At 45.9% G+C, this 26,255-nt stretch overlaps 1 protein-coding gene across 23 annotated transcripts in view; it reads right to left on the bottom strand.

Annotated features, from left to right (window-relative positions):
• Positions 1–1,815: 1,815 nt before the first annotated feature.
• TLN2 (talin 2) overlaps positions 1,816–26,255 on the bottom strand; it is a 457,700-nt gene continuing 433,260 nt past the window's right edge. For 20 of the 23 annotated variants that reach the window (XM_073995950.1, XM_045395572.2, XM_045395576.2 and 17 more), the window contains 6 exons: positions 25,579–25,703; positions 12,804–12,929; positions 10,641–10,703; positions 10,322–10,549; positions 7,385–7,510; positions 1,816–5,953 (listed from right to left, as the gene is read on the bottom strand). In XM_073995950.1, the coding sequence (XP_073852051.1) occupies positions 5,825–5,953; positions 7,385–7,510; positions 10,322–10,549; positions 10,641–10,703; positions 12,804–12,929; positions 25,579–25,703 (797 nt within the window). In that variant the 3' untranslated portion in view covers positions 1,816–5,824. The remainder of the gene's footprint in view (positions 5,954–7,384; positions 7,511–10,321; positions 10,550–10,640; positions 10,704–12,803; positions 12,930–25,578; positions 25,704–26,255) is intronic. The other 3 variants (XM_065548004.1, XM_045395579.2, XM_045395577.2) reach the window with 1 other exon arrangement.

Genomic DNA, 26,255 nt, shown 5'->3' with positions numbered 1-26,255 from the left:
TAAAAAAAAAAAAAAAGGCGTTGAAAACAAACTGGAATTTCAGTCCTTGCTTTGCCACTCACTAGCTGGGTGATCTTAACATAGTGGTTGGGAGATCCCAGTTCTGCTAGCTGTGTGGCCTTGGGCAAGTTACCTAACCTCTCTGTGCCTCAGCCTTGCTGTCTATAAAACGGAGATAAGAGCACCCATGCATTGTACTGGGTATAGTTGTAAGGATTAAATAAAGGTGATAACGGTGAATGTCTTGCACATGGTAGGTGTAAGCTAACTTAGAGATGGACCACCACTCCCCCATCCTACCTCTGGCAGCAGCCCCTCCCACTACAGCATCTCCCACTGGGCAGCTCTGTGGCCCAGCTCACCTTGCTCTCAATTTTTTACCTTGGAACCGAATTCATTCTCTAGTTGCTGACCTTTGTTAGTGCATCTCCTGCTTCCATCATGCATTTTCCCTGGACAGAATCTCTCTCCTGATCTCCTGCAGTGATTCATCTGATAACTGGAAGTGCCCTCCCTGACACAAGGCCCCTCACGCTGTGCTCCTGGCTGCCGTCCTCTCCGGCCTCACTGAATTGTTCACCTCCTTAAGCAACTGCCTCTTCAGAAACCCAGGTCTACGTAAGTGCGGTTCCTGCAGCCTGGAGTGCCACCCCGTCCCTTCTCTGTCTGGGGAACTCCTATTCAGTAGGAGTCAGGCCAAATGTCCTCCTCTTGGAAATCCTTCCCAGCTTCAGGGCTCTGCCCTTGACTCCCACGGCCATGGGTCAATGTTTGCCCTCCCTGGACTGTGACCTCCTCCGGGAAGTAGGCTCGGATCCCCAGCGTCCTATACACAGCAGGGGCCGGGGCATGTCTAAGTTAAGGTCTGAGTTGATAGGGCAGCCTGACCGAGCTGCGTGTGTAGAGGATCTGAATTCCTACAGACGTGACCACTTCTGCAGGAGTCTTGGTTTGCCGTTCTGCAAAATGGTTACACCACCTTCCCCACGGCTGCCAAGGGCTGGGCTCCAGCTGTCCAGCAGCACCGATCTGACACACAGGAGACTCGCTGAGCCCTCTGACCCCTTTCTGGTTGGCTCAGGCTCAGGCTTCCCACCTTCGCTGTGGGTATGGTCAGCCCCAACCTCATTTTTGTTGTTCTTGTTAAGTCAAAGATATAAAAACCTTCATTATCAACTGGCTTAGAAATCCTAAATCATCCTTTTAAGGGTGAAAAAAAAAATCTATCTTATTGGTTGTTAGACACAGCAGTGACTCTCTTCGTTGCTATGGTGATTCTTTGACACCCCCTCTTGCAGATTAGAAATGCCTCACATTTTTCTAAGTCTGGCTGCCCCCCACAAACAGGGATTTCTGGCCCGGCAGTTCCCACTCCCAAACAGGAAGGAGGGCCTGGCAGCCTCTGGGGATTGCAGTTGTGGCCTCAGCTGTCAGAAGTGAACCTAACCTTCCTGTGTCAGGGCCTCGGTCAAGTTTGGAGATGATACCACATGCACTTCTGTATTTAACTGGGCAGTCTTCTGACAGAGGTGGTACGTAAAGCCAAAAAGTCCCCAAGCTACTTGTCCAGGACACCTGCTCCTGGAATTTCTCCAAGTTAACTCTTGTGTCAGCAAAGCTACATGAAATTCAGTGGCACCCTGTGGCTTCGCGTCTGCCACTCACTCACACACACGTGCGCGCGCTCTCTCTCCTGACATACCTCTGGTAACTGTGGAGCTAGTCCTCAAGGTGGAAATCTACTCTCACGATAAAGACGGTTTCCTCCCCATTCTTGTCCACCTTCCTCCCGTTCCCATGAGTCCTCCACACAGGTTTGTTCCTTTAAAGGTTTATTTCTGGCAAATAAAAAAAATAACTTATGTGGTTAGATAAATTAATGTATGTGATGAGACAGGACACAGGGCAGAGCTGAACGTTCCTGTTTTCTTCTGGATCTTGAAGGCTGCTGAGAGGCAGCTGAATGAGACCCAGCCTCGTGTTTTGTGGGATGAAGAGATGCAGACAGAGTGACTCAGGTACACTGATGCTCCCGGGAGGGCTGGGAGGTGGGCTCAGAGGAAGAGGCCGAATCCAAACCTTTTTTATTGAGAAGAAATAGTTCTTCTTTGTAGCTTAAAAAGAAAAAACCGAAGCTCTGCACACAGTCATCTGTAATGACCATAAACATAACATACCAAGCACAGGCTCAGAAAGATGGAGCAACAGACTGAGGACATTTTCAACGTGGTACTTGGGGATACCTTTGGGAGAGATGCCTTCCCCAGCAGAGGCCAGCACTGTGGAGAGAGAGGACCAGAGCCACTACTAGCACAGTTGTCAAGGTCTTTTGCTTTCTGAACTCTGGGGACCACTGCCTTTTAGCCTGAGGTGAACGTCTCCAAATTTCTTGGGTTTGGTAAGTCTCAGAAGCAGCCAGCCCCTCGGTCGACGGAGGGTACCTTTCCTCCAGGAATCTGAGAATGGAACATGCAGATAGTCTGTGCTGGGGTCTTAAGGCCAGAATCCCAGAAGCCTTTCCGGAGCCCAGAACCTGAAAGCTGGGAGAGAAGATTCTGGGGACTACCTGCCAGGGAGGAAACCAAGGCTCCTCAGGGAGCAGCCTGCGAGCTCCCCAGGAGCAGAGCCCATGGCTTGCTCACCACTTCTGACCTGTGTCTGGTTGCTTCATGAGGTGTTGCTGGCCTTGGCATCACTTTGGAGGTGGGGTCTACTCTCAGGCTATGGTGAATTTTGGTTATAATTTTTGATGAATTAGGAACAGGCTTTAGTTGCCTGTGAATGTACTGACTAAGACAGCCGGAAAGCAAGCAGGTGAGACCCAGGAGAAGCTCAAAGGGTTTTCCCTGATAAAAGCGTGTGCCATGAGGCTACAGGCAGCTCACTTCTTAAGGCCCATGCACAGATTGCAGGCTGGGCAGCTGCCTCTGCAGCCGACCTGGAGGGACTGCGATGACCCACTGCAGGGCCAACCAGGTTGAGGAACCTGCCTGCACAGACGGCCAGGGCCACAGCTGGCTGGACACCGGCAAAATTTAAACAACGGCTGTTCATTTCACCAAACACGACCTTAGCTTCCCTATCTAAAGACTTCTGAAAGGCAGAACAAAGTAAAGTCCAAATTTTCAAGTCACTGGGCAGTTCTGAAATCCACTTCAGTTCCCCTTTTGGCCATCAGGAACAGCAATTTCTGGCACAAAAAAATCAGCCCAAGGATTCAAAAAGCCCTCAAGGAGCAGAGGGGCGTGAGAAGAAACACATCCACACACCTACTCCCTCTTCACAGAGACACATTTCTATGCTCCAGACCTGGGACCATTTTTATTCCGACACCACTCCCTTACTAGATGCTCTGGAAGTTCACACTCCCAAATGAACTCATGCCCGTGTTATTGATTTTCCTTTGAAGAACCAGAAGGCCCCCTCAGTGCCATCTGAGGACACTGCGGTAATGCTTATTAAATAACACCCAGACAAGGCATGGCCCTTCAACCATCTTATGAACTGAGAAACCACCACGCCGGCCACGAGGCCATTCACATACACATAAGCAGGGTGGATGAGGAAAGGACAGATGAGAAACTGGGACCACACCAGATGATAACTGAGAACCAAACTCCCCAGAGCTCCCAGCACTGGACGACTCCAGAAAGGTGAGTATTTATACAGCTCCTACAAAAATAAACTTTCTTCGACGCCTGTTCTTTAGAGGTGTAAAGGACAGGCCTTTGCATTTGGTTTGTCTCTGGAGGTTTTTCTGGCATCAAATGCAGTAAAGGTTTTAAACGACTCTGAGGCAGGGTGGGAGAACTCACCGCCTGCCCCTGCCTCGGTCCGGGGGTTCCAGGATGTGACGGGGGACAGGCGGAAGAGGGCAGCTGCCCTGGGCATAGCATAGAAGAGCAGAGGGTGGGGTGGGCTGGGCCACAGAGGGGCTCCCCAGAGCCCTGTTACAGGAGGCCATTAACACATGGTGACTCTGAGCATTGGGGTCTGACTTCTGAGGGTCTCTGGAAGCACGTGTGCCCCTCCTCTCAGTGTCCAGCCAGGGCAGGCATAAGGTGTTGGATCAGCTCCACTTAAAGAGGGTGAGCCAAGGGTGTGCCAGCTTTTCCCCAAGAGGCTAGGGCTCTAGCAGCTCCCCTCCTCTTCAGAACTGGTACCCACTCACTGTCAGTGTCCTACACACTCTCTCTCACTTGCTTTTCCTTTACAGTATCTTTTCTCTAACTTCACTGGTCTGAAAAAAAATTCTAATACGTGCAAGCACTTACAAGTAACTTACGGGAAGCTGTCAGAAGTTTATATATTTTAAAACCATGACATAGGCTAGAATCTGGTGAAACAAGATCATCAGGCAAGGTCGAAAGGTGACATCTTTGAAGGACCAAAGCACCCACTTTCCCCTGTCCGTGGAACTTTGAAACTATAGTGTGGATGGAGTCTGAGACACGACAGCACACCAGAAAGAGAGGCAGAGGGTGAGTGCCTTTAACTGTTACCAGTTTTGTAAATCATGTACTTCTGTTAACTTTTACCTCCCCCACTGTGAATTCTTTCAGACACTCTTGCTCCCTGGCATTAGACTCTGTCAAGCCATTCATCTTCCATGCACTGCCTTGGCTAAAGGCGCAGATTAAGGTAAATTCAAGGTCTTCCGGTGCCCTTCCCATGGGAGGGCTCTGAAAAGAAAAGGGGAAAAATACAAAATTGTGGACGTGTGACATCCAGAAAATGAACTCGGAAAAAATCTTATGTCTTCACTTATGTGATAATAAGTAAAACGATCTTGTTAAAGGTTCACATTGATTTTAGGATGCATTTAGATTTTCTAGATATCAAGACAGAAAAAAAGGCGTCTTGGGTTGGAGGGCAGGTGATAGGTTTGTAAGCAGATGCTTTCTAATCCGGGCTTGTGACCATTCTGAAGGCATAGAAACCAGCGTGGGACCTAAAGATGACTCACTGAGGAAGCTCTTTATGCCAGCAGAATCCCCACCCTGGACACTCAGGAGACGAGCGTTCCACTGACTGTCAAATGGGAGCCGTGGGTTTGTGTGGATGACTCTGTATGAACTGAAACAGCCTCTGCAGAGGAAGGAGCCCACAGAATTTTATTATAGCCCCTGCTCACCAAGCCCGGACGGCCTCCCACAACTCTGCCCTTTGGACTATGGAGGGAAAAAATAATTGTTCAGTTTTCTGAGCCACAAAATACAAGATGGGTCTAGGTTGTACAAGGAGCTTACACACGGAGGCAAGAAAGCGTGCAAACAGGAGCGGGAATTTTTCACCCCCTGGGTGAGCCAGCGCTCAAGACATGGAAGGAGGACCTCAGTCACCCTCCCGGAGTCCACATGGGTTTGTTTCTGGCTTTTGTGAACCATGTCCAACTCCAGCTTCCGTCTTCTGAGAGGAAGAAGAATATTCTATGACATCAATGATTTTTTCCCTATTACGGTATCACAAAGAGGTCCAGGAGCAGGCCTAAGAGAAGGACCAACAAAAGCAAACGTGTCTGAGAACGACATAATACTGACTTTTCTTTGTTGGTAACAGTCCACGAAATGTGCACCCCTCTCTCCTGAGACACAGTGAGGCAGGAGGGGAGGCGGCAGAGGAGCTGTGGGTAGGACATTGTACCGTGTGACATCACGATCATGCAGCCGGTGCCGACGGGACAGAGACGTGAGAACAAGCACGCAGGGCTCCAGGCTCACCCCGGGGGGAGGTGGGCAGTTTCCAGGTAAGTGCCCAGCCTCTCAGGAACACTGTCCAGTTCAGCCAGGGCCATCCCTTGGGACTCGCCATCTGGGCGCGCACCTTAGCCCTCATCTTCCCTCAGCTCGGTGGGTAAAAACTTATACTGCTGCTGGCGGATTTGGGCCAGTTTTTTCCTTGCTTCTTCCAGTTCTCGCTCTTTCTTTAGCATTTCTTCCTGGGCAGCGATGATCTAGAAAGAAAGCAACAAGCTGGATGGACCTAACGCTTTCTAGAAAACCCTCCCCACACCCCACTGCTCATGTGAGCTCCACGGCTCCCGTGACCATGGGGCACTGCAGCACATCAGGGACAGTCTTGGCTCTGGAGACCAGCCTCTGTCACTGTTTGGGGTTTGAGACTAACGACCCAGCCGAGCCATGAAAACATGCTGGGTCTGCCCGGTGATTTAACAGCAAACATCTACTACAGCCTTCCTATGTACCAGGCTCTGGTGCAAATACTCTTCACTGAAGTGGCTGCTCTGTGAAGCACGCCCAGTTGAAAGTCTTGTTTTTCCAAGAAATCTGAAGCTGAGCGATGTAGGTCCACTTGTCTGGAGTCACCCAGCCAGTGGAGGAAGACCTGGTCCAGGTATGGGCAAAGCTAAAGCGGAACCCTGAACCACCAGATGGCCCTCAAATGCTTATTTCATGCTTTTAAGGTGTGATCTGAGGAAGATTTGCTAATAGGTATTGTGTGAAAAGGGACAGTTGTGTTCAAAAAAAAGCAAAGTCAGTTCCTTTCCTGGCTTTCCAGAGCCTTTCCTAGGCCAATGACTATCATTACCAGGGTGGGGTTATTGAATGCAGTATTCTCCAGCCTTATTTGATCAGAGCCCCTTTGCTGTGAAACTTCTCATGAGAAACACATTCTGGTAAAAACACATGCAGTGCATAGCCAAACACAGGGCGTGCTTCAGGAAGAGCTAAGGCAGGCATGGGGCGTGAGTAACTTCAGTGCTCCTGGTGTGGACAAATAAAACAGTCCCCTAAAATGGATTTACGAGATGGACACACATCAAAAAGTGCAAGCCTGACTTCCTAGAGCTTTCTCCTCACTCCCATGCATGAAAATGTCATCCTGCCTAAGTCAGAATCCCAACTGCTCTTGTAACAGTTCTGGGAGAGGGAAAGCATGCTCTCTCTGCAGAGCCCAATGTCTGGAGCGGGCAGTAGCTCCAAATGTATTTTATTTAAATAATATTGCTGTCCTCCATTTTTGTTCTTCTTCTTTTCTACAATAGAATCCTTGATTTTTATCTAGGCAAATGCTACTCAAAAAAGAATACGACATTGCCCAGCCTCCTGTGCAGGGAGCTGACCAACATATGTGAGAGGAAGTAATGCCTGCAGCTTAGGGTCATGGCCTCCCCTCCTTGCCGGATGGAAAGCTGAGGGGGCTACTGAGCCAAATGGACCACATGGCCAAAGGTAACATCTCAGGGATGGTGAAATAGCAAGGCAGACGGATCTGGCTCCCAGACACGAAGGAAACACCACACCATCTCTGGTACATGAGGAAGAAATAAACTTTCATCTTGAAGTCACTGTTCTTTTGTCTCTCTGTTATAACCTGACACCTACCTCGGGAAGTAAACACTATTCTTGATTTAATTACAAACCTGAGCAATGCCCCCCACAAACTTGGTTTTCACTACAACATCGTCATCATCAGCTTTGCCAAATGCTGCCTTCTGGGCTGCACGGACAAGATTGTCTGAGGCTCTTTTCACAGCATTTCCTGCCGCCTGGAGAGTGAACAAAACATACATGATATCATTAGAAACAGCCATTTGGGCCCGGCAAGAATAGACATGAAGGTACAGTTTGTGAGACTGTGAGTCAACTGATTATCCAGTTACAACATAAAGTTCTCCAGCCAGCGAGTACCCATCTGTCTGTCCATCCATCCATGGAGTCTACCAACACTGGAACCTCCCTGGTCACTCACAGATGAATGAGAAAAAGTGCCTGGCCCTCAAGGAACACTCATTTTTGAGGGGAATTATAATTATGTAAATGTTTAATAAATGATTCCAGCAATGTGATACGTGTGTTAACAGAGGCAAGCCTGAGTTCTGCCTCCTTGGTCTGGAAAACCACTCCCCTGCCTCCATCTGATTTAGCACATACTTGAGGACTTGGCGCAGACATCACTTTCGCCTGGCTCCCTTAGCTCTACCCACACCCTCTCCCTGTGTGTGCCTGGAGTGTGCTGTGCCGGCGTCACTGCAGCCTTTACCATGCTTGTGGCTGGCTGTCCCCTCCTGGACAGTCAGCAACTTGAAGGCAGGGACGGTGACTGGAATTCCTGCATCCCCAGCAGCGGCACTGTGGCTGTCCACAGTTGGTGCTCACTGAAGGCTTTGAGGGAATGAAGGGCTACCCTCGTGTGGAAGGGCTGGGAGCCTCACAGTAACTATGGCCTTGTGCACGTACTTTTAGGGTCTCAGCTGGGCTTTGCACCACAGGCTCTTAAGATGGAGCGATTGCTAGAGACAGGTAAAGAAGAGCTTTTCAGTCTTCCTTAGGTCTTCCTTAAGGGCTGTTGCCTGTATTGGCTGATTTTTAATGCTCATGAAGCATGTCCCCAGGGACATGCCAGCTGAGGTTTGGAGTTTTCTTCTAAAAGTGGTTAAGGCTTCATTAAACCTCTCGTATTTCTTGTCCAGCACCCCCTCAGGGTTGAAGGTTTGTGCTTGAGGGTTTGCCATCAGAAAGCTGAGAGTTCTTCTCATTCAAAGTTAACTGCCCAGCCTGGTCTGTGAACTCAAGTGCCCAATGCAAACTATGAGGGCTTGCACAGGATGGGAAGGGAACCAATTAATATTTGACAAGTAATCACCATGTGCGTATTCGCCAGAGGGTTTATCAGATCAGAAATCTTTAGCCTGCTTTTCTGATGTGAAACCGAGGTTAAGAAACCTAAGATTTGGTAGCTAGCAAGTTCTACATCTGGGATCTGCACCTAGGTCCATGTAGCCCCAGGGAACTCCTGAGTCATTTATAAGGGGCTCAAACACAACACTGCAGCATCCAGTTAAATCGGTAATGATGGGAACAAGAGCGATGCTGCATTCGATCTGTGTAAATCCTTAGGCCCTAACAAAGCACTGTCATATCCATTCTCCTGTTTGACCCTCATAAGAGTCAGTGTGGATGGCTCTATCCCCATTTTACAGATGAAGCCCCTGAAAAGTTTTCAGTGATTTATATAAGATTATGCACCTAAAAAATGGCAGAAGCAGGACTTGAACCAGGTCTCTCAACTCAGGATGTTTTCCTCACAAGTGTGCCCCAGACTCAGAAATCACATATTCACAAACACACAGCTCCTCAATTGTTCCCTGGGTTTATCCCAGGTATCAAATAAAGGTGAGGGAGGTGGGTCATCCCAGGTATCAAATAAAGGTGAGGGAGGGGGGTCAGAGAGGGACTCAAGAGTCCCAAACAACAGAAATGCACTTTAGGCCTTTTACAGTAAAACAAGAGTTCTGAGCTTTGGTAGAACTATTCAAACATTTCTGCCATTTATGATTTGCTTCATGACTGACGTAAACATACTTTTGGCAATACAGACGATCTGCATTTTAACACTTATAATAAAAAAAACTTGAAAATTGGAAACAAAATGTCCAAAGTATAGAGAAATTCTGGCGTAATCAGTTGATGCAATATCATGCAATCATTAAAAATGGAACTCATGAAGAATGGGCCAGCTAGCTTTGCATAGAGAAGTTAATGAAGCCTTATCTTCAAGGAAAAAATACATATGATAAAATGTTAAGTGAAAAGAAAGCAGAATGTATCTTGCCATGATTACAACTGGACAATATTTTATATGTAGATAAAAATGAACAGAAAACAATGATAACGTTTGATATATGAAGATGTTGGGGGCCGTGTGATTTTTTTTTCATTTAAGCATTTCTTTTATTGTGTTTAAAATATTTTTACAATTCAAGCAATCAGGAAAATGTGTCTGCTTTGGGAAGGACTTGATTGTTACCTTCCTAACATGTTCTCTGGGCTCTGGGAAGCAGCCACAGTCTCATAAAATCTCAGTTCCTTTACTCCCTTCTGTAGCAGACATTGGCTGAAGGCCTCCTCTGAAGCAGGCACCGAGTTAGTAACATGTGAGAGAGGCACAGATGAAGGTGTGGTATCTGCATCTAAGAGGCTCACAACCTGCTCACGGACAGACCTGCAGTGGTAACATGTGATGGGAACCTGAGTGGTCTGCCTAGGGGCTCTCAAACGACAGAGGAGGGATAAGCTGCCCAGACACTGGGAGTCAGGGAGGGCTTCCCAGAACAGAGGACTTTGAAGATGAGTCACAAAGGACAAGTAGGGGTCTGCTGGGTTGGGCTGGTGAGGAGCAGGGCCCCAGGGCATGAGACCAGAAGGCACACGCGGAGAATGGCAGCTTGGCGGGGCAACAGTGGAGGATGCATGGATGCACGCAGTAGATGAGGCTGCAACGTGGACAGAGCTGGCTGATGGAAGGCCTGGTGGGGCATGCCAAGGAAGTGAGGCTTGTCCCCTTTGGTGACACTTACCCGCTCCAACAGGAGTATTTTCCCACCAGCATCAGTGACCATTACCTGTAGCCGCCTCATGGCCTCTGAATCCTGGTCGGCCTTCACCTTGCAGGCCACCAGCAGCTGAGCCGTGGAAGCGGCGACCTGCTTGGCAGATGAGATGAGCTTCTCCTCACTGGCGTGTCCCTGAACAGAGGCATTGGCCGCCTCACAGAGACTGCTGGTCGCAGCCGCCACCATCCGGGCCTGGGGACAGTCAACAGAGAAGTGACCCAAAGCCCAAACCTCCCTCAGGGGACCCAAAAAGCAAACTGGGAGGAAGGAGAAGGCAACTCACAGCAGAAATCAGCCCCTGTGACCACTGTCCGTCGTCTGCAGCATTGGCAGGGATGGAGCCCACCTAGAGAGGAGAGTCGAGAAATTGGCCGTGACGGCAGGCAGCCCCAGTGGTCGCAGCCCCTCGTCCCCACACCTTGCTCAGGAACCAGACGTGCACCCCACTTGGTGCCTCCTGCCAACAGCATAGGCCTAAGAAGGGAGCAACCTTTCTCATGTGGGACGCAGGCCATGCCAAGATTGCATAGCACATCCCGGCAAGTTTCGCCACCAAGAGGAAATGGGAAATGCTAAGAATGGCTCCATTTAGCTGCCAGGTACTGCATTTCTGGGAAACGTCTCAGGAATGACGGCCTGGTGCTGTCTTTCTACACTTACTCCTCTGCTGAGCTTTCTCCATTTCAAATGCGGGAGCCACTAGGCCTCCCTTTTTCATGGTCTAAGGGAAATTTAAATCTCTCCCAATTACTGACCCTGAAAACCACACTGTGTTTCTGGCAGATGATGTTAAAAAAGTGTGGTGTACCTCCCTCTGGTACAATTGAGTGCAGACCCTGGTCTTAAGGAAATACCATTTTGTCAGGGGTGGGAGAGAAATAAGAGGCTGGAAGAAATACGGATCTCTGTTTCTATTTAGAAATCACAGCAGCAAGTAGAACATTTTCTGTCCACAGCTAGAGAGAGAAGCGACAGTAGGAAATACGTTCAAGCTCGTGGGACGTGCCTGATGAGGTAAGAGATGAGTATCTCAATTTGAAATGAAATTGGGGGTGTGTAAACAATGACAGGGTCATATCAGGGCTTGCTGAATGTCAGGTAAAACTCCAAGGTCCTGCCTATAATCCTATAGTTCACCCAAGTCTGGCTGAACCTCCGTCACCAACTTTTTAAATGCTTGAACACAAGTTCCTTGGAGGGCAGTTAGGGACTCTGCCATATCCAAGTTGGATTCTCTAGTATCTAAGCAACGTGTTGGACACATAGCCCTTTATGAATGTTGAAATAACCAGGATTTTTTTTTGACATAGGATGTTCTGTTCAATGACACATTTGTGGTCTTTACATGTTGACCAGCCAACAAGAACTTGCTGAGTACAGGAAGGACAAGGTTGGCAGAATGCTGGCTCTACAGGGGATCAACAGGAAGGATGGAGAGAACAGCTTATGTGCCAGGTGGGGAGACAGACACGGACCAATACTGAATAACATACAACACAATGGTTTAGAAAGAGAATTCAAGGTATGTAGACTGGACTAAGCTGTGGCTGAGCTCACAAAAGACTTCCTGGAAGAAGATGCACGGCCTATGGTCAGGCACAACCTTCCTGTCTGTAGTGTGAGTTCTCGAGTCAAGACACAACTTGCCTCCACCTATCTGTACGCTGACAGCAAAGGCCTTTTAATATCAAACAGAAATGAATGACAATGATGGTGACCACATTTTCCAAACCCACGACTGGTCAGGTTTCTGTGGGGCCTCTCCATTTGAGAGGCTCTCTGAAAGCCAGTGTGGATAGGATGGTTCCATGTGTATGTAAATCACAAGACACATGGAATATGTTAAATCAGAAGACTGTTCCATATCCAGAATTACTAATGTACTAATAACCCTTTGAATCCTCGAAAAACAACTATACTTTTATGCTAAAGTAGATCAAATGGGCGACTAAAGATAAAGCTGAAGAAACTGCAGAATTAAAATCCGACTGGCCCTTTCACCAGCAGACTTAGGAAAGTGCTAACTGCAAAGTTGGCCACTATTCAGCTCTCCAGTCCCGAAAACAAACGCAGCCCTTTGGAGCTGGAAAGTGGTATCATAAAAGCCGCCGACTGCGGTGCTTCTAGAGCGGCCCACCAGGAAAATATGACAGTTTACATCTTTACGTAGCCTAGTGTACAGTGGGAATATAAATGTCTCATTCAGGCCCCAATCACTGCCTGGAATGGGATGCTTTCCTTAACAAGAAGCAGATGAGGCCCAGAAGCCAAACCTCTTATTCTGTTGATCTGAATTCTGTAGTTTTCAGTCGGTCAGCACAGAGAGTGGCAATTCAGGGAGGGAAGGTATTGCATGTGTTTCCTTGGACAGGACAAAGGCTTGTAGCTCTTTTCCTGGGCCCTCAGAGGCATGAGTGTCCCCCATGTGGTCAGCAGCTTTACCCACCTTTCCTTGGGCCACCAGCTCCCTCTGGGCTGCTGAGGCCGATTTGACCAGGGCGCTTGTGGCAGCAGCAATGGATTTAGCAGCTTCCAAGATCTGTTCCTCAAAGTCCAGGGTCTCATCCGCTTGCTATAACCAAAAGAAAACAGCATCACATGCAATTCATATCCACAAAGCGCTCTTTCTTCCAAACTACTTACTGCCGGGTCACCTGGCTCTTCACCTGCCTATTGTTTTTTGTTGACAAACCACACCTGAAATGGGATGGTTCCTTAACAAGAAGCAGACTACAGGTCCCCTGTGCTAACTTCCAGGACTCTACGTCAATTTGGTTAAGCCACCCTCAGGTCACACAGTGTTGAAGATGTGGCTGGTACCTTTCAGGCATTAAAAGACAATGGCCAGACACAGCAATACTTTTCTTTGTATGTGTGGTACAATATATATAACACAAAATTTACCCTTTCACTTAACGTTAAGTATTAATACACTGACATTGTTGTACAACAGCAACACCAGGATAGAAAGGTCAGGCTGCCTCTCCACCTGCAGCCCCTTCCCCCTGACTCCAAAAGGAAAAAGCTGTTAGCGTGACATCCCACAGAAATTCGAAATCGGGAAATTCAAAGACAGGCTCATTTTCTGGAACAGAATCCTTAAAGATATACATTCACTGTGAATAAAATACACTCAAATGGTTTTAGCAACATCAATAACCAAAACCAAAACAATAAAATCAAAACAGTGTATCATAGCACTCACTCTCTTCCAGAGCCTAAGCCTTAAAAATGGACTTTAAAAACAAAAAAGGAAAGATGGGTATCAGTTCTCAAAAGTCATCTTTTTCCTGGGTAAAAATTAAAGCCAAACAGCACTGGCATTTCTGTGGCTGAGCACTGAGACAGTTATAGACCAAGCACAGACTGCCCAGTGGTGAAAAAGAAACCAGGGCAACACGACATCAAGCTGGAGCTTGTTCTGTCCCTTGGACACCCGAGGCACGGGCTCCACCTTGGGGAGAACATTGGACACTATTGTGTAGGTGTTATCAGACTGTTAGGGCTCTGCTCTAAATTCACCACCATCTCCTTTGCTGCTAAAACAACTCAGGAAGTTGAAGAGAAGCTTTGGAGAAGTGGGACAAGTATAAAGACTGTGGTCCCAGGCTGCATGGGTTGGAGCACCACAGTTTTGTGGGGGGCGGGGGGTGGGGTGGTCAGATTAGACCTGTGTGGTAATATTCCATGACTCAAGGTCAATTTGGTTAAGCTGCCCTCAGGTCACACAGTGTTGAAGATGTGGCTGGTACCTTTCAGGCATTGAGAGATGATGGCCAGGACCAGTAATATTCCCTTTGTATGTGTGGTAAAATATATGTAACACAAAACTTACCCTTTTATCCAATTTTAAGTGTACAATTCAGTGGCATTACAGACATTCACACTTTGTGCCAACAGTAATACATTTTTAAGAGTGCCTACTGTGTACCAAGTATTTTGTTAGGCACTTCTACATACAATGACTTCTCACCAAAAAAAAAAAAAAAAAAAAAAATCTAGTATTGGAATTATCTTTATCCTTATTTTTACAGTGAGAAAACCCAGGCTCAGGAAGGTAGATTATTGGACCAAGGTGATGTGGCAGCATGAAGAATCTAAACCAGAATCAAACCTAAATCTGACTCCAAAATAAGGCACTGTAACTAGCCAAAGCCACCCCTTAGGGTATCCGTGAGGAATGGTTTGTGCCAGAGGTTCAAAGTCAGCTTGCTAACGCTCCCGTGTGAAACATCAGACAGGAGGGATACAATTCTTCTCCAGTTCTCCATTCTTAATGCCATATCTTGAACCATGAAAGGTGCTAATCCTTTTTCTTTTGCACTTCTAGTGGATCTGAATGATGGCGGCATTTCAGAAGTTCTGAGACAGAACTTGTGCACTGTTTCTTAATGCTGACCAAGTCTTGCTCTAAGAGTAGGACAGAAATGAATTTAGTTCTACTGGACTCATTTTGGATTGGTGGAGTATAGAATTTGGTGACTGAAATACAGAAATGATCCGCTGTAAGGCACTCTCGCATAAAAGGAACTCTTGTGTAGTCCACAAATAAATTACAGTAGGCTCTAATTTATACATATTAAATATAGTAAATAATATATATTTAAAGTGTATATTTTAATAACCTTGAGATTAAGAGCTTTTCTGGAAATTCATTCTGCCAAAGAATGTCAGGCACAGAACAGATTAAAGCACTAGGGAAATCACAGAATTTTTGACTCCAAACTCCTCATCTCATTTTGCAGATGAGGAAACGGAGGCTCGTGGGAGCTATTCACGGCGGCTCCTGAAGTCTCCCATGCTCTTGTCGCAGGTGGCCTCAACTACACTATGGGTTCCAAGCCCGAGTCCACTTTACAGTGTAGAATACTCTGTCAGATTTTCGGTTTCCCAAATTTTAAGATTTTAAAAAATGCAATTTCCTTAAAATTAAGCGCTAAGTCTTTAGCAGGGGTAGATCTGATAAGATAATCTCATCGCAAGGGATTTTTAAGAGCCTCTCCCACATCTTCCGCTGCCTGGGAGGTTTTTTTTTAAAAAATACATGCTTGTAATACTCAACTTGGAAATATTTTTGACACCCACAGATTTTTCTGGTGATGGCAACTATTGTAATGCTCTTTGATGAGTTTTTATTTTTCTTTCCGTAACATCACTATGCTTTAAATCGGACACGGCAGAAGGCCTTATCTCTGGGAGACATTTGCTCTGATTAGAAAGTATTAGAGATTCTCCCTAGAAAGGCTGACTGAGATGGCACAGGGATGGAGGGCTAATGTTAGATGCTACAGTTTGGGCAGAGTATCCTGATGAGACCTGCCTTCTGACTGCTGGTCCCTATTTTCCTGTATGCCAGGTTTATGACTAAGATGCACTGCCCACCCTATCTCTACTGCTGAAATCAGACACCAATACTTAATGTGTCCTCATACCATACAACTTCTAGCCTTAGAGAAAATGGGATCTCCCCAAGCCAAGGAGATGTGGTCAAAAACCCAGGTGCCCCATCAGTTCCAGCTCCCACCAGCATGCAGAATGGAATAAGGGAGAAGGTAGGAAGGACACACACTTAACCACATCACAAGGAGAGAAACAGAATTCGCTTGGTCTTCAAAGGACTTTCCTAGATAAAAGAATCACAATGAAAATGCAGAATTTGTTAATGGAACAGTCCCCACTGCAGCTGAGAGACTGGCAGACTAAGAGGAGCAACGTGGTGCACAGTGACTCTGGGGAAGAATGTGGAGGCTGGGCCCCTCTCACGGAGCTCTCATTCCCACCTCTTCACCAGAGAGGCTCAGTTCATTGGTGTCTTAAGGTCCTCTTTAGCTGACACGTTACTGACCTGACCAGGGTCCGTCAGGTCTGCCCCTCTGGTTTACAGAGGGGACAATGGAATCCTCACTTCTGGCTTTTTCATTCTTTCAGCAATTGGATCATGTAAAGACCCACTAAAATCTTTTAAACATTATGACTAATCCTGTGCATGTGGCTATTTATACTTCTTTAGAACTACTGGCATCAAGCTAAAGCAAGGAACTTAAGAAAATAGTTTCATTAAACAAGATAATAGTTTCATTAAACCAGGATAGTCTTTAGCCACAAAAAAGAATGAGATCCTGCCATTTGCAACCACATGGCTAGAACTGGAGATCCTCATGTTAAGTGAAATAAGCCAGGCACAGAAAGACACACATTGCGTGTTCCCACTTATTTGTGGGATCTAAAAATCAAAACAATTGAACTCATGGACATAGAGAGGAGGATGGTTCTCAGAGGCTGGGAAGGGTAGTGAGGGGATGGGAGGTAGGGATGGTTCATCAGCACAAAAAAATACAGTAAGACCTACTATGTGATAGCACAACAGGGTGACTATAGTCAATAACTTAATTATACATTTTAAAGTAATTAGAATAGTGTAATTGGATTGTTTATAACACAAAGGATAAATGCTTGAGGGGATGGATACCCCATTCTCCATGATGTCCTTATTTCACACTGCATGCCTGATATAGCTTGGCTGTGTCCCCACCCAAATCTCATCTTGAATTGTAGCTCCCAGAATCCCCACGTGTCATGGGAGGGACCTGGTGGGAGGTAACTGAATCATGGGGGCGGGTCTTTCCTGTGCTGTTCTCGTGATAGTGAATAAGTCTTATGCCACCATATGAGACGTATCTTGCTTCCCCTTCACTTTCCACCATGATTGTGAGGCCTCCCCAGCCATGTGGAACTGTGAGTCCAGTAAACCTTTTCTTTATCACCCAGTCCTGGGTATGTCTATTTTAGTGGTGTGAGAACAAGCCAATGCCTGTATCAACACATCTCATGTATCCCATAAATATATATACCTATTACGTACCCTCAAAAACCAAAAAAATGGATAGCCCTCGCTGCAGAATCACCTGAGAATCTGGTGTAAAGACGCAGACGCTGTTTTGGTAGGTCTGAGGTGGGAGCCAGGACTCTGTATTTCTTACAGAGGTGGTTACACACTACTCTGTAGGAAATGCTGGCCTGGACTCAGGAAAACAAACACCAGTTAACGTAATCCTACCAGCCTGTGATCCCCTCCAGGGCAAGATTGTGTTTTATTCAACCTATGTTTCTCTAGCACAAAATCAGGCGGAGGAGCCCATGTGATGATCGACATTTGCTGAATGAATATATCCATTCAAAATGAGTTTCCCAAGTTCCAGAGTTCAGCCAGAGCACAATGCACAAGGTTGGAGAAGGAGAAATACACAGAGTAAGCATCCATATCATTAGCATCCACTCCTGAGCCATGGTGGACAGATGCACACACAGCTATAAGCAGCTTCCTGCCCCGTTTAAGGCCGTGGGTTGTTAATTGTACACTCTACTTGCATCCCTCAACTAGAATTCACAGTTTGTGACATTTAGTCATACATGGACATACAAATGTAAACACACTGGCATTTTACCAAGAGGCACTCTTAACAAGACAGCACTGGGAAAAAGAGTGAACAGATGTACAAACTAAGCATCTACTCTGCCTAATGAAGGTGTTTGCTGCTGCCTCTGCATGCTGAATCTATCTTCTCCCTTGACACACTGTTCTTTTCCCCCTTCCCCTCCACTTGAAAAGGCTATTTGGCCAGGTGCCCACCAGCTCTTAGCAATCGTCTTTCCTGGGCTATCTGGTCAACTCTTGCAGAGGATAGATTTATCCCCACCTAGGCCTTTTGGTAGCTTCTAGAAAAGTCTGAGCACCCTGTAGTTGACCTCACCCTTTGAAAAGTCATGGCCTGCTGAGATCCCTCTTGGGAAAGGCTACATATTGGGTTGGCTCCCTTCCCATTTCCCACTTGGGAGAGTATTTGAGACCCCTATATGTTTGCTCTGATGGGTTTAAAGTTTCAGGAGCTGTATGTCCCCTGGAAGAGGAAATGGTGGTGGTAGGGGAAGTGGTATGGCAAGCGGAGGAGGGAAAAGGGACAGCCTTTCCTCATTTTTCCTTTTGGCGTTTGGCCTTTCATGGATTCTGAGAACATGGTCTTCAGACTAATTCATTCATCTTCTAAGCCTACTTCCCCATCTAACCTACCTGATGGGGTCATTACAAGTACATGATTAATATATGTAAAGCATGGCTGACTCATAGGAGATGCTCAAAAACCATTAGCAATTAATTTCATTATCAAAAATTGTTTTTTTCAGATTTGGGGCTAAATGAATCTGTTCCTCTGTCTAAACCCTGTTATGTACTCATAATTCTAACAAAAATTCTTCTTGCTGTTTCTGATTACAGCCTAAATTAATTGTAAGTAAAACCCACAAATCAGTAAGCGTCAAGTAACAAACAGCACAGATGGGCGCCAGCTTCTCTCTCAGCACCCCACCAGGAGTGGGACAATCTGGGTGGTAGTCACTGCTTTGTACTCTGACCATGTGACTGTGGGGTCTTCGCTGCCCTTCTCCAGGTATCAGTTACTCAGTTTTCTGTTTGTCACTTGAGGAGCAACTCAACCTTCCTGGTCCTTTTGCCTAGACATGGACAGTTCCAAATTAAACTTCTCTTAGAAGGCGGTGACTAAAATAAGCAGGAACTCCTTTTTCTCTTCTGATCTCTCTTGGCCTCCTCCTCAACATCCCCCACTGCCCCTGCTCCTCAACATCCTTACCCACTTCCCCTGCTCACTGTCCCTGTCAGGTCCCGGGCAAGTGTTGGGCAGGGGAAGAGAATGTCCACCCATGGTCTTTTCCTTGGCCTATTTCTTTACGCCCTGTAACCCCCCAGAGGAGTTCCTTTCCCCAATGAACTTGAAGGTGAAGGAGCATAAGGCACCCACAGCAGATGGCCAAAGGCCTTGCCTTCCTCCCTGAAAACTTCCTTTGAGGGAATGCCTTGTTGAGAGCTAAAAACACAACGGTTGCCCTTCTCACAACTGGCTCCACAAACTGAAGAATCACCCCGGTGTCATCTTTCCAGCGGGGTCTCAGCCTTTGCTCTGCGTTACTCAAGAGTCTTGCAGAACGCCTGCTACTAAAAATAAGGTCATAGTGCATCAGAAACTTTTTAAAAATCCTCTTGGCTATATATTTTTCAAAGTGTGAACATTTTGCATTTAATTTAAATGTCCTTGAGGGAAAAAAGGAGGCCAAGGCCTAGAACTCCCACAACAGGAGTGAGGCATTTTCCTGCCAGTTGGAAGCCGGAGTGGAGCAGGCAGCCACATTTCTCTTTTTTTGGTTGCAAGTTTGGCTGCTACTAGTTTGCTTCTGGTATTGAACTGAGAGGTGCCTTGAGGGAGGCCTTAGCCTGTATGCAAAGCCCCAAACTGTGCAAGGGTTAGATCAGCTTCTCTTCTGGAGGACCCATGGATGGGGTGGCTTCAGGACTGCCACCTTTACTAGTTCTAACAAAAGGTAAACCTCCCAGAACAACTGGAACTGCCAAGAGCCAGGCATGGACAGCTGGCCTTGTCTCAGGGAAAGCTCCAGAGAGACCTTAAACAGGCAAGATGGGTGACTGAGAAAGAAACTGCCGAATGGCTGTGCCTGTGCCTGGGGAGGGACCACACCCTCTGCACCCAAGGAATACGCACGAGTTCATGCACTGTCCATTGGAAAAGGTCCGCACTTGCCTGATTAGTATCTTGGGATTCGTTTTCCCACAGTATCCATTGCTTTATTTTTGTTTTCAAAATGAGAAGCAATGCCACTGGAATCATCTTTTCATCACTGTTTCTGTTTACGGGCCCTTGAATGTCAATATAGAAAGCATAGACAAAGATAACAGGGTTCTTCTCCCAAGACTTATCAGATAAACTCCCTACATCTTAAGCCCCCTTTATGTGTCTGTGAAGGGTCTGACAAGGGCCTACTGGTCTACCCTGGAGGGGAGTCTCCCATACTTTTCTTATTTATTTTTTTGAGACAGAGTCTCACTCTGTCACCCAGGCTGGAGTGCAGTGGCATGATCTCAGCTCACTGTAACCTCCTCCTCCCAGGTTCAAGCATACTCAGTCCCAAGTAGCTGGGACTACAGGTGTGTGCCACCATGCCCGGTTTATTTATTTTTTTTTGTATTTTTAGTAGAGACAGGGTTTCACCATGTTAGTCAGGCAGGTCTCGAACTCCTGACCTCAAATGATCCGCCCGACTCGACCTCCCAAAGTGCTGGGATTACAGGTGTGAGCCACCATGCCCGGCTCCATACTTGCTTTTCACACCTTGTATGCTCCTGGTCTGGAATCAATGAGTGCCACTCAAAGCCCATGTGCAGCCATATAGAAAATGCTGTATTTGTCCTTCTCCCTGAACAGTTGGTTCCTTTTTCCCTTCACTATATTTATCACTACAGAGAACATGCTGGTCAGTGACAAAGTCACCCAAAGAAACAAGAAAATCACATCAATTCAAACAAATGGGCTTCATCTGCAGGTCCTTTTGAAACCATGCTTTTCTTTGTTCGTAATAACTTGCTGTCTCTTTTCCATGGCCATTTGCCATTTCAGTCAAACAATGTAACTGGACTCAAAACCAAAACCAGTGTTCTCCAGCTGTGTGAAGGAGGGACTGACTGGGGCAGCATCTTGAAACCCGCCTGACAGAGCACCTGCTGACACACACAGATCGCTTCTCAATGGAGAAGGATTCCGGAGACAGGTTCCATTGTGTAGCTCCAGAAGCCAGGACTCCAACATCACAGGACCCTCTCCTGTGTCATCACCTCTCTGATGCTGCTGTTGGCAACCCTGTCACTATGCATTCACTTGTAAGCAATGTGGCAACGACTTCTAGACACAGTAAGGGGAAGCTTTCATGACTGACCTGTTTAAACCACTTGCTCACACCTTTTCTCCTCCACAACACTGAGCTATGAGCACAGTAGTTCTCTTCCCAGAAAGCAGTGCTCACAAAGTATTTTGTTGAGAGAACTCAGAATGAACTCACACATACCTCACAGGCTTTTCTATAAGGAAGAGGTCAAAACCAACCAAAGAAGGCTGTTATGTACCAGAAAATATGTTTTCTATATCATAATCCCAAACTTCCTGCCACAGTCAATTAGGCTATGAAATTACTTTCTGCCTGTTGGCTTATTCTAAATATTACCAAACTCCACTGACAAGTTAACCTATAACAGGAAATTCAAGAGTTCAGTCAACATTATATTACCTTCATGAGACACATTTAGTCCTATATCCAAGGTTTGTATAAAGCTCACTGACTCAGTATCCATGCAGCTGGTATAGTGGATTTGCTTTATACATCGTTACTGTGAGTGGAAAGGGAAGTTATAGAAAACTGATTTGTGCTCCTTGAATTTTTGCTGAAACCCTGACATGAACTTCTAAATTGAAGATCAGGATAAAAATGAACCAAAATGAAATATAAATCTAGATGTGTTTGAGGCTATAATCCTGACCTTTATTTTATGTCTCATAGGCATGGGTTGGAACCGTTTTTTCCACTGAGCATACTGAATTCCTTAAGGATTCATCACTGCACAAAACTAAGCCGCACAAAATACCCCAGGCTCTTATGAAACATCAATACTTATTATTTGTTTCTATAATAAGCAAATAATCTAGTAATACTGACACAGGTCTCAAATGCTACAAGAAGAAATAGAAGATAACATGAATTGTAATGAGTGCTCCGTCTTCTAAATCTACTTGTGATTTTAACGTGTTCTTTCCTGTTGCCTTATAAACTTTATTAGGAACCCCCGGAGACAGGGCAAGACACTGTAGGAATATGTTTGATATATAGTTGGATTAAATAACAACCTAATATATCAAACATATCACACAGAGGCCTGCAGAAAAGGCATCCAGGTTTGACTGAGCTCGAGACTAGGCACAGTATTGAAGGTTACGGCTGCAGGGGGTGGTCACTTTTGCAGCAACTCCGATACCTGTCTTTGGAGCACAGGTCTGCCTGCAGGTGTGGAAACGGCGCCATTAACAATACTGTCAGCACATGCACCAGCGCTCACTGACATTCTCAACTCCCCAGGTGAACAGCAGATTCAACAGTGCATGTCTGGGAGATTCCAGGCAAAAAGTGATGCTTAAGTTTTAAGAGCCTGAGGTGGAAATATACCAGAATCATCATCATAAACCATGAGCCTCTCCTTTAAAAACAGGCAACCTGAGAATGTGCTGAGCAGAGCATTTTTTGACAAAATTACTGTCCCTCCCCAAACTCTTCCTGAAAGCAGTGTGAATACATCCATATACAGAGGGCATGTGTGTGTGCGAGGGTAGGGTTACAGGGATGTAATAAGCAATTGTTTACTTACAGTACCCTGAGGATTTTTTTTAACATTTTGGGAGAGAATGGAGAGAAGTGATTAACCTCAAAAGACTGGCTGATTTTGGTGCAGATTGTTGTTACTGTTTTTCAATTGAGGAAATAAACTCCTATATAAAGGCAAGGAGGATATTTTATTTCATGCAAAAGTTATTGCAATGTGGATTGCCCTATTAGGCACAAAAACTATGGTTTGGGTTGAAGGTTTTCCAAAACAGTTTCATAGATAATGTCTGCCTCTGGTCATTAGGCAGAGAAAGACTTCAGACCATTGTAAAGCATTCTAGAAGTACCCACCACCCTTCCTAATATGAAGAGAGTGACCTAAGGTAGCAACCTTCAAACAAAGGATTCACATCATCAGTTGTGGTAACCTTGACCTTGGCCAAAGGATTCCTTGGCCTTCCTATAAAAATCCTCAATGCAAACACAAAGGCTATATGATCCTGGAGTACTGTAGGGAGTCCTCACTGGCCCGCTTCAGCAGTCACCATTAATTTTTAAGGTGCGGTTATTTTTAAACCTTTGTTTTATAAAATGTTAAAACACAGACCCTTCCATCATCCCAATTCCATCTTCATTCTTGTACATTCCCTACTTATTTTTTTTTTTCATCTGTGGGCTTTTAGAGTTGTAATCATAATGAGTATATAATTCTGCATCCTTTCTGTTATACCATGAGCATTTTCTTAATGCTACACAGTCCTAGCAACCATTATTTTTCATAGCTGCATAATATTCCTTCGAGGAGACACTTGGTCCACATCCAACTGCTCATTACTACATACAAGGTTGCAAGGAACAACCCTCTCACAGGCACACAACTTTCTTCCCCTCTTGATTTCCTCCTCAGGAGAGATTCCCAGAGGTGGGATTAGTAGCTCAAAGGGCACACATAAAGTACAAATGGCCCTTGTGGGACTAGACCAGCCTTCTCTGACAATGGGGTAGGGAAACGGACTGGTATGGACTGAAACTGCCACCCAGGGCCATACATAGCCCTCCCAACTGAGTGACGGTGCTCTGACCATGGCAAGGTAATTCGCCTCTTGTGCTTCTGATTCTAATGGACTTTTTGAAAGGATCAGATGAGTGACTCTCATAAAGTACCTAGAAGACTGCCTGGCACATGCTTGGCAATTGAACAATGTGAGCTTTCTGTTTTCAGGCATTTCCTAGGGAAAAAGTCCCAGACACATATTTTCAGTGATGATGGTGATAATAATGGTGATATAGTTACTATTTACTGAGTCTCACTGTATGTCAGGCAGTGTTCTTATACTATCTTATTATTATAACCATAATCCTATGGGGTAGGAACTTTAATAATTTTGTTTTCCCATCTGGAATCGTGAGGTGAAAGACCAGACAGGGGGAAACCAGGATTCAGGGACAGACAAGAGCTCAGAAGGACCCTGCGGAAGGACAAAGAGAAAGACATTGAGACAGGAGCTCTTAGAATATGGGGAAGTGTTAATGTTGAATTAGCACCAGGCTAATTCTCCAGGAGAACGAATGTGTCAACTGACATGGCTTCGGCATTAGTGGACAGAGCCCTCCCCAAGAAAGGCCACTCGTGATAAATCAGACAAGGAAATGGAAAAACATTATGCACCAAACCTCTAAATCTTAATTAATGGTTGACTCTTCAGTTTAAAGTACACTTTTCATTCACGATTAACTTGACTGACAAAACACAAACAAAGGCATAACCAGAAAATGGAGTTGTCCCAACACCCACACTTGGCTCTTAAGTTTGCAAGAAAAACTCGGCAATATCAGGCAACCCAAGACTCTGAGGTAGAGGCCAGCAGAGAGAACCCTAGTAAACCCCAAAAGCAGAAGCCCAAATCCTTAAGTTACATCTTGATGAGAAAACGTTTACGTGCCTTTACCAAGTCCAGAGTGACTATTAGGAGGTTGGTTGTGAACACTCAAAAGTTTTAAGAATGTTCCCAAGCTGAACAGACTCAGTCTGTGTTTATTTCATACACTACACTGGCCCAGGCACTGCTTTTGAGTGGTCTGATCTGTTTCAGGGCCCAGACTCCATCCCTTGGTCTTACAAAAATAGGTAAATTTTTAGGTATACTTAAATTGGTGGAATCCAGCCCTTTTTCGAGGGGAAAAGCCAAATATTATTTCCTAATATATCTGGGTCCTTGGAAATAGGTGAGTTACAATGCACCACACCAAGGACTTACTTGAATAGGAAGAAAAAGGGGCCTCCTCTGGTTCTACCATTTTCCTGCTGAAGACAGCCATGGAAGGTGGGGTAGGAGGTATCAGCTTAACAGGGTGGGGGCTTTGCCCCTGCAGACAGCAGTAGCTCGTCATCCTTTTATTTAGAAAGCGTCCTTCCTCCTGCCTAATCTAAAAGTATCTCTTTCCTTTAAATGGCTATTTCTCTTCACATATCCTATAATCTTAAGTTTTAAACATTTATCTACATGACAAACAAAGGTGGAAAAAACATACCAGCTACCCATCACCTCCAGCATACACTGAAAAGGCCTGGAATGGGTGCACTTTTGAAGTTCTCATTGCCCTCTGATTCCCAGCAGTGCTATTTCTTTGTAAAAAGCAAAAGAGAAACCAGAAAATTGGAGGCTAACAATCTCCTCTCCAGTCACAGCAACTTCCGACAGAAAGCATCCAATACCTGCTTTAGATAATGGAACTAAATCAAGACTGCAAATGCCCCAATTCTTCCTTTGGACACACACAGGTATTTTTCTGGGTGGTTAACTTAGACTCATGAGCCATTTTTCCCCCATACTCTAAAGCAGTGCCGGGCAGGTAGATCCGGTTTTCCGCTTGCTAATCTGACCATGAGGAAGGAGTCAAGCTCCCTGCAGCACTCCTCGCTCCACTTCACAGCCACCCACTGGAAGAACCCACTGACACCGGACAGCCAACCATAAATGAACACTTACTTTTGGTTTTGCTCTTGGCTTCAGTTGCTCTAACTTCTTAGCAGCAGCTTCGATGGATGCTGCAGCCCCCAGTAACTCTGTTTCTGCAATGACAGTTGGGTCTTCTGGATCCACCCACTCTGTTCCTAGAATCAGTCCAAAAGAAAGTGATTCTTGGTAACTGCAGACCTCAGGGCACTGGCTTAATTACAAACAATATCTGGATTTGCATGCATGAAGGCTCCAGGAGCCTGACCTGCATTGTCCTAAGGAACCTTCCTTCGGTCTCTCATAAAGGCCATCTGGATGGGGGTGGGGGTGCTAATCCTGGTTTTCTAAATCAGTTGTGTGTATGGCCCTACCACAGGGCAGTCACCAGGCAGCTTCAAAAATGATCTCATGGACCAAGGCTTGAGCCTTGCTTTGACTTTGAACTTAACGCTCACGAATATAAGCAAGCATCCTCAGGAGACACTAGACTATGCTGTAGGTCACACAGGAATTTGCCATTCTCTTCTCCCTGGAACCCAGGAGGAATGACCCCTCACCTTAATTCAAAGTAAAGGAAATTGGTGAGAAGACCTTTCCCAGGTGAGTTGGCTGCTTCTATGTAAGCATAAAGGGTGTCCAAACAGTGCTGTCAGATAGTATCATTTTCAAAATATGAAGTATTATTTCAAGGAGAATATCCTGATGAA

Source organism: Macaca fascicularis, chromosome 7, assembly GCF_037993035.2.
Source record: "Macaca fascicularis isolate 582-1 chromosome 7, T2T-MFA8v1.1".
Lineage (NCBI taxonomy): Eukaryota > Metazoa > Chordata > Mammalia > Primates > Cercopithecidae > Macaca > Macaca fascicularis.
The sequence above is the reverse complement of the archived record's forward strand: the minus strand, read 5'-3'. Positions and strand labels throughout refer to the sequence as shown.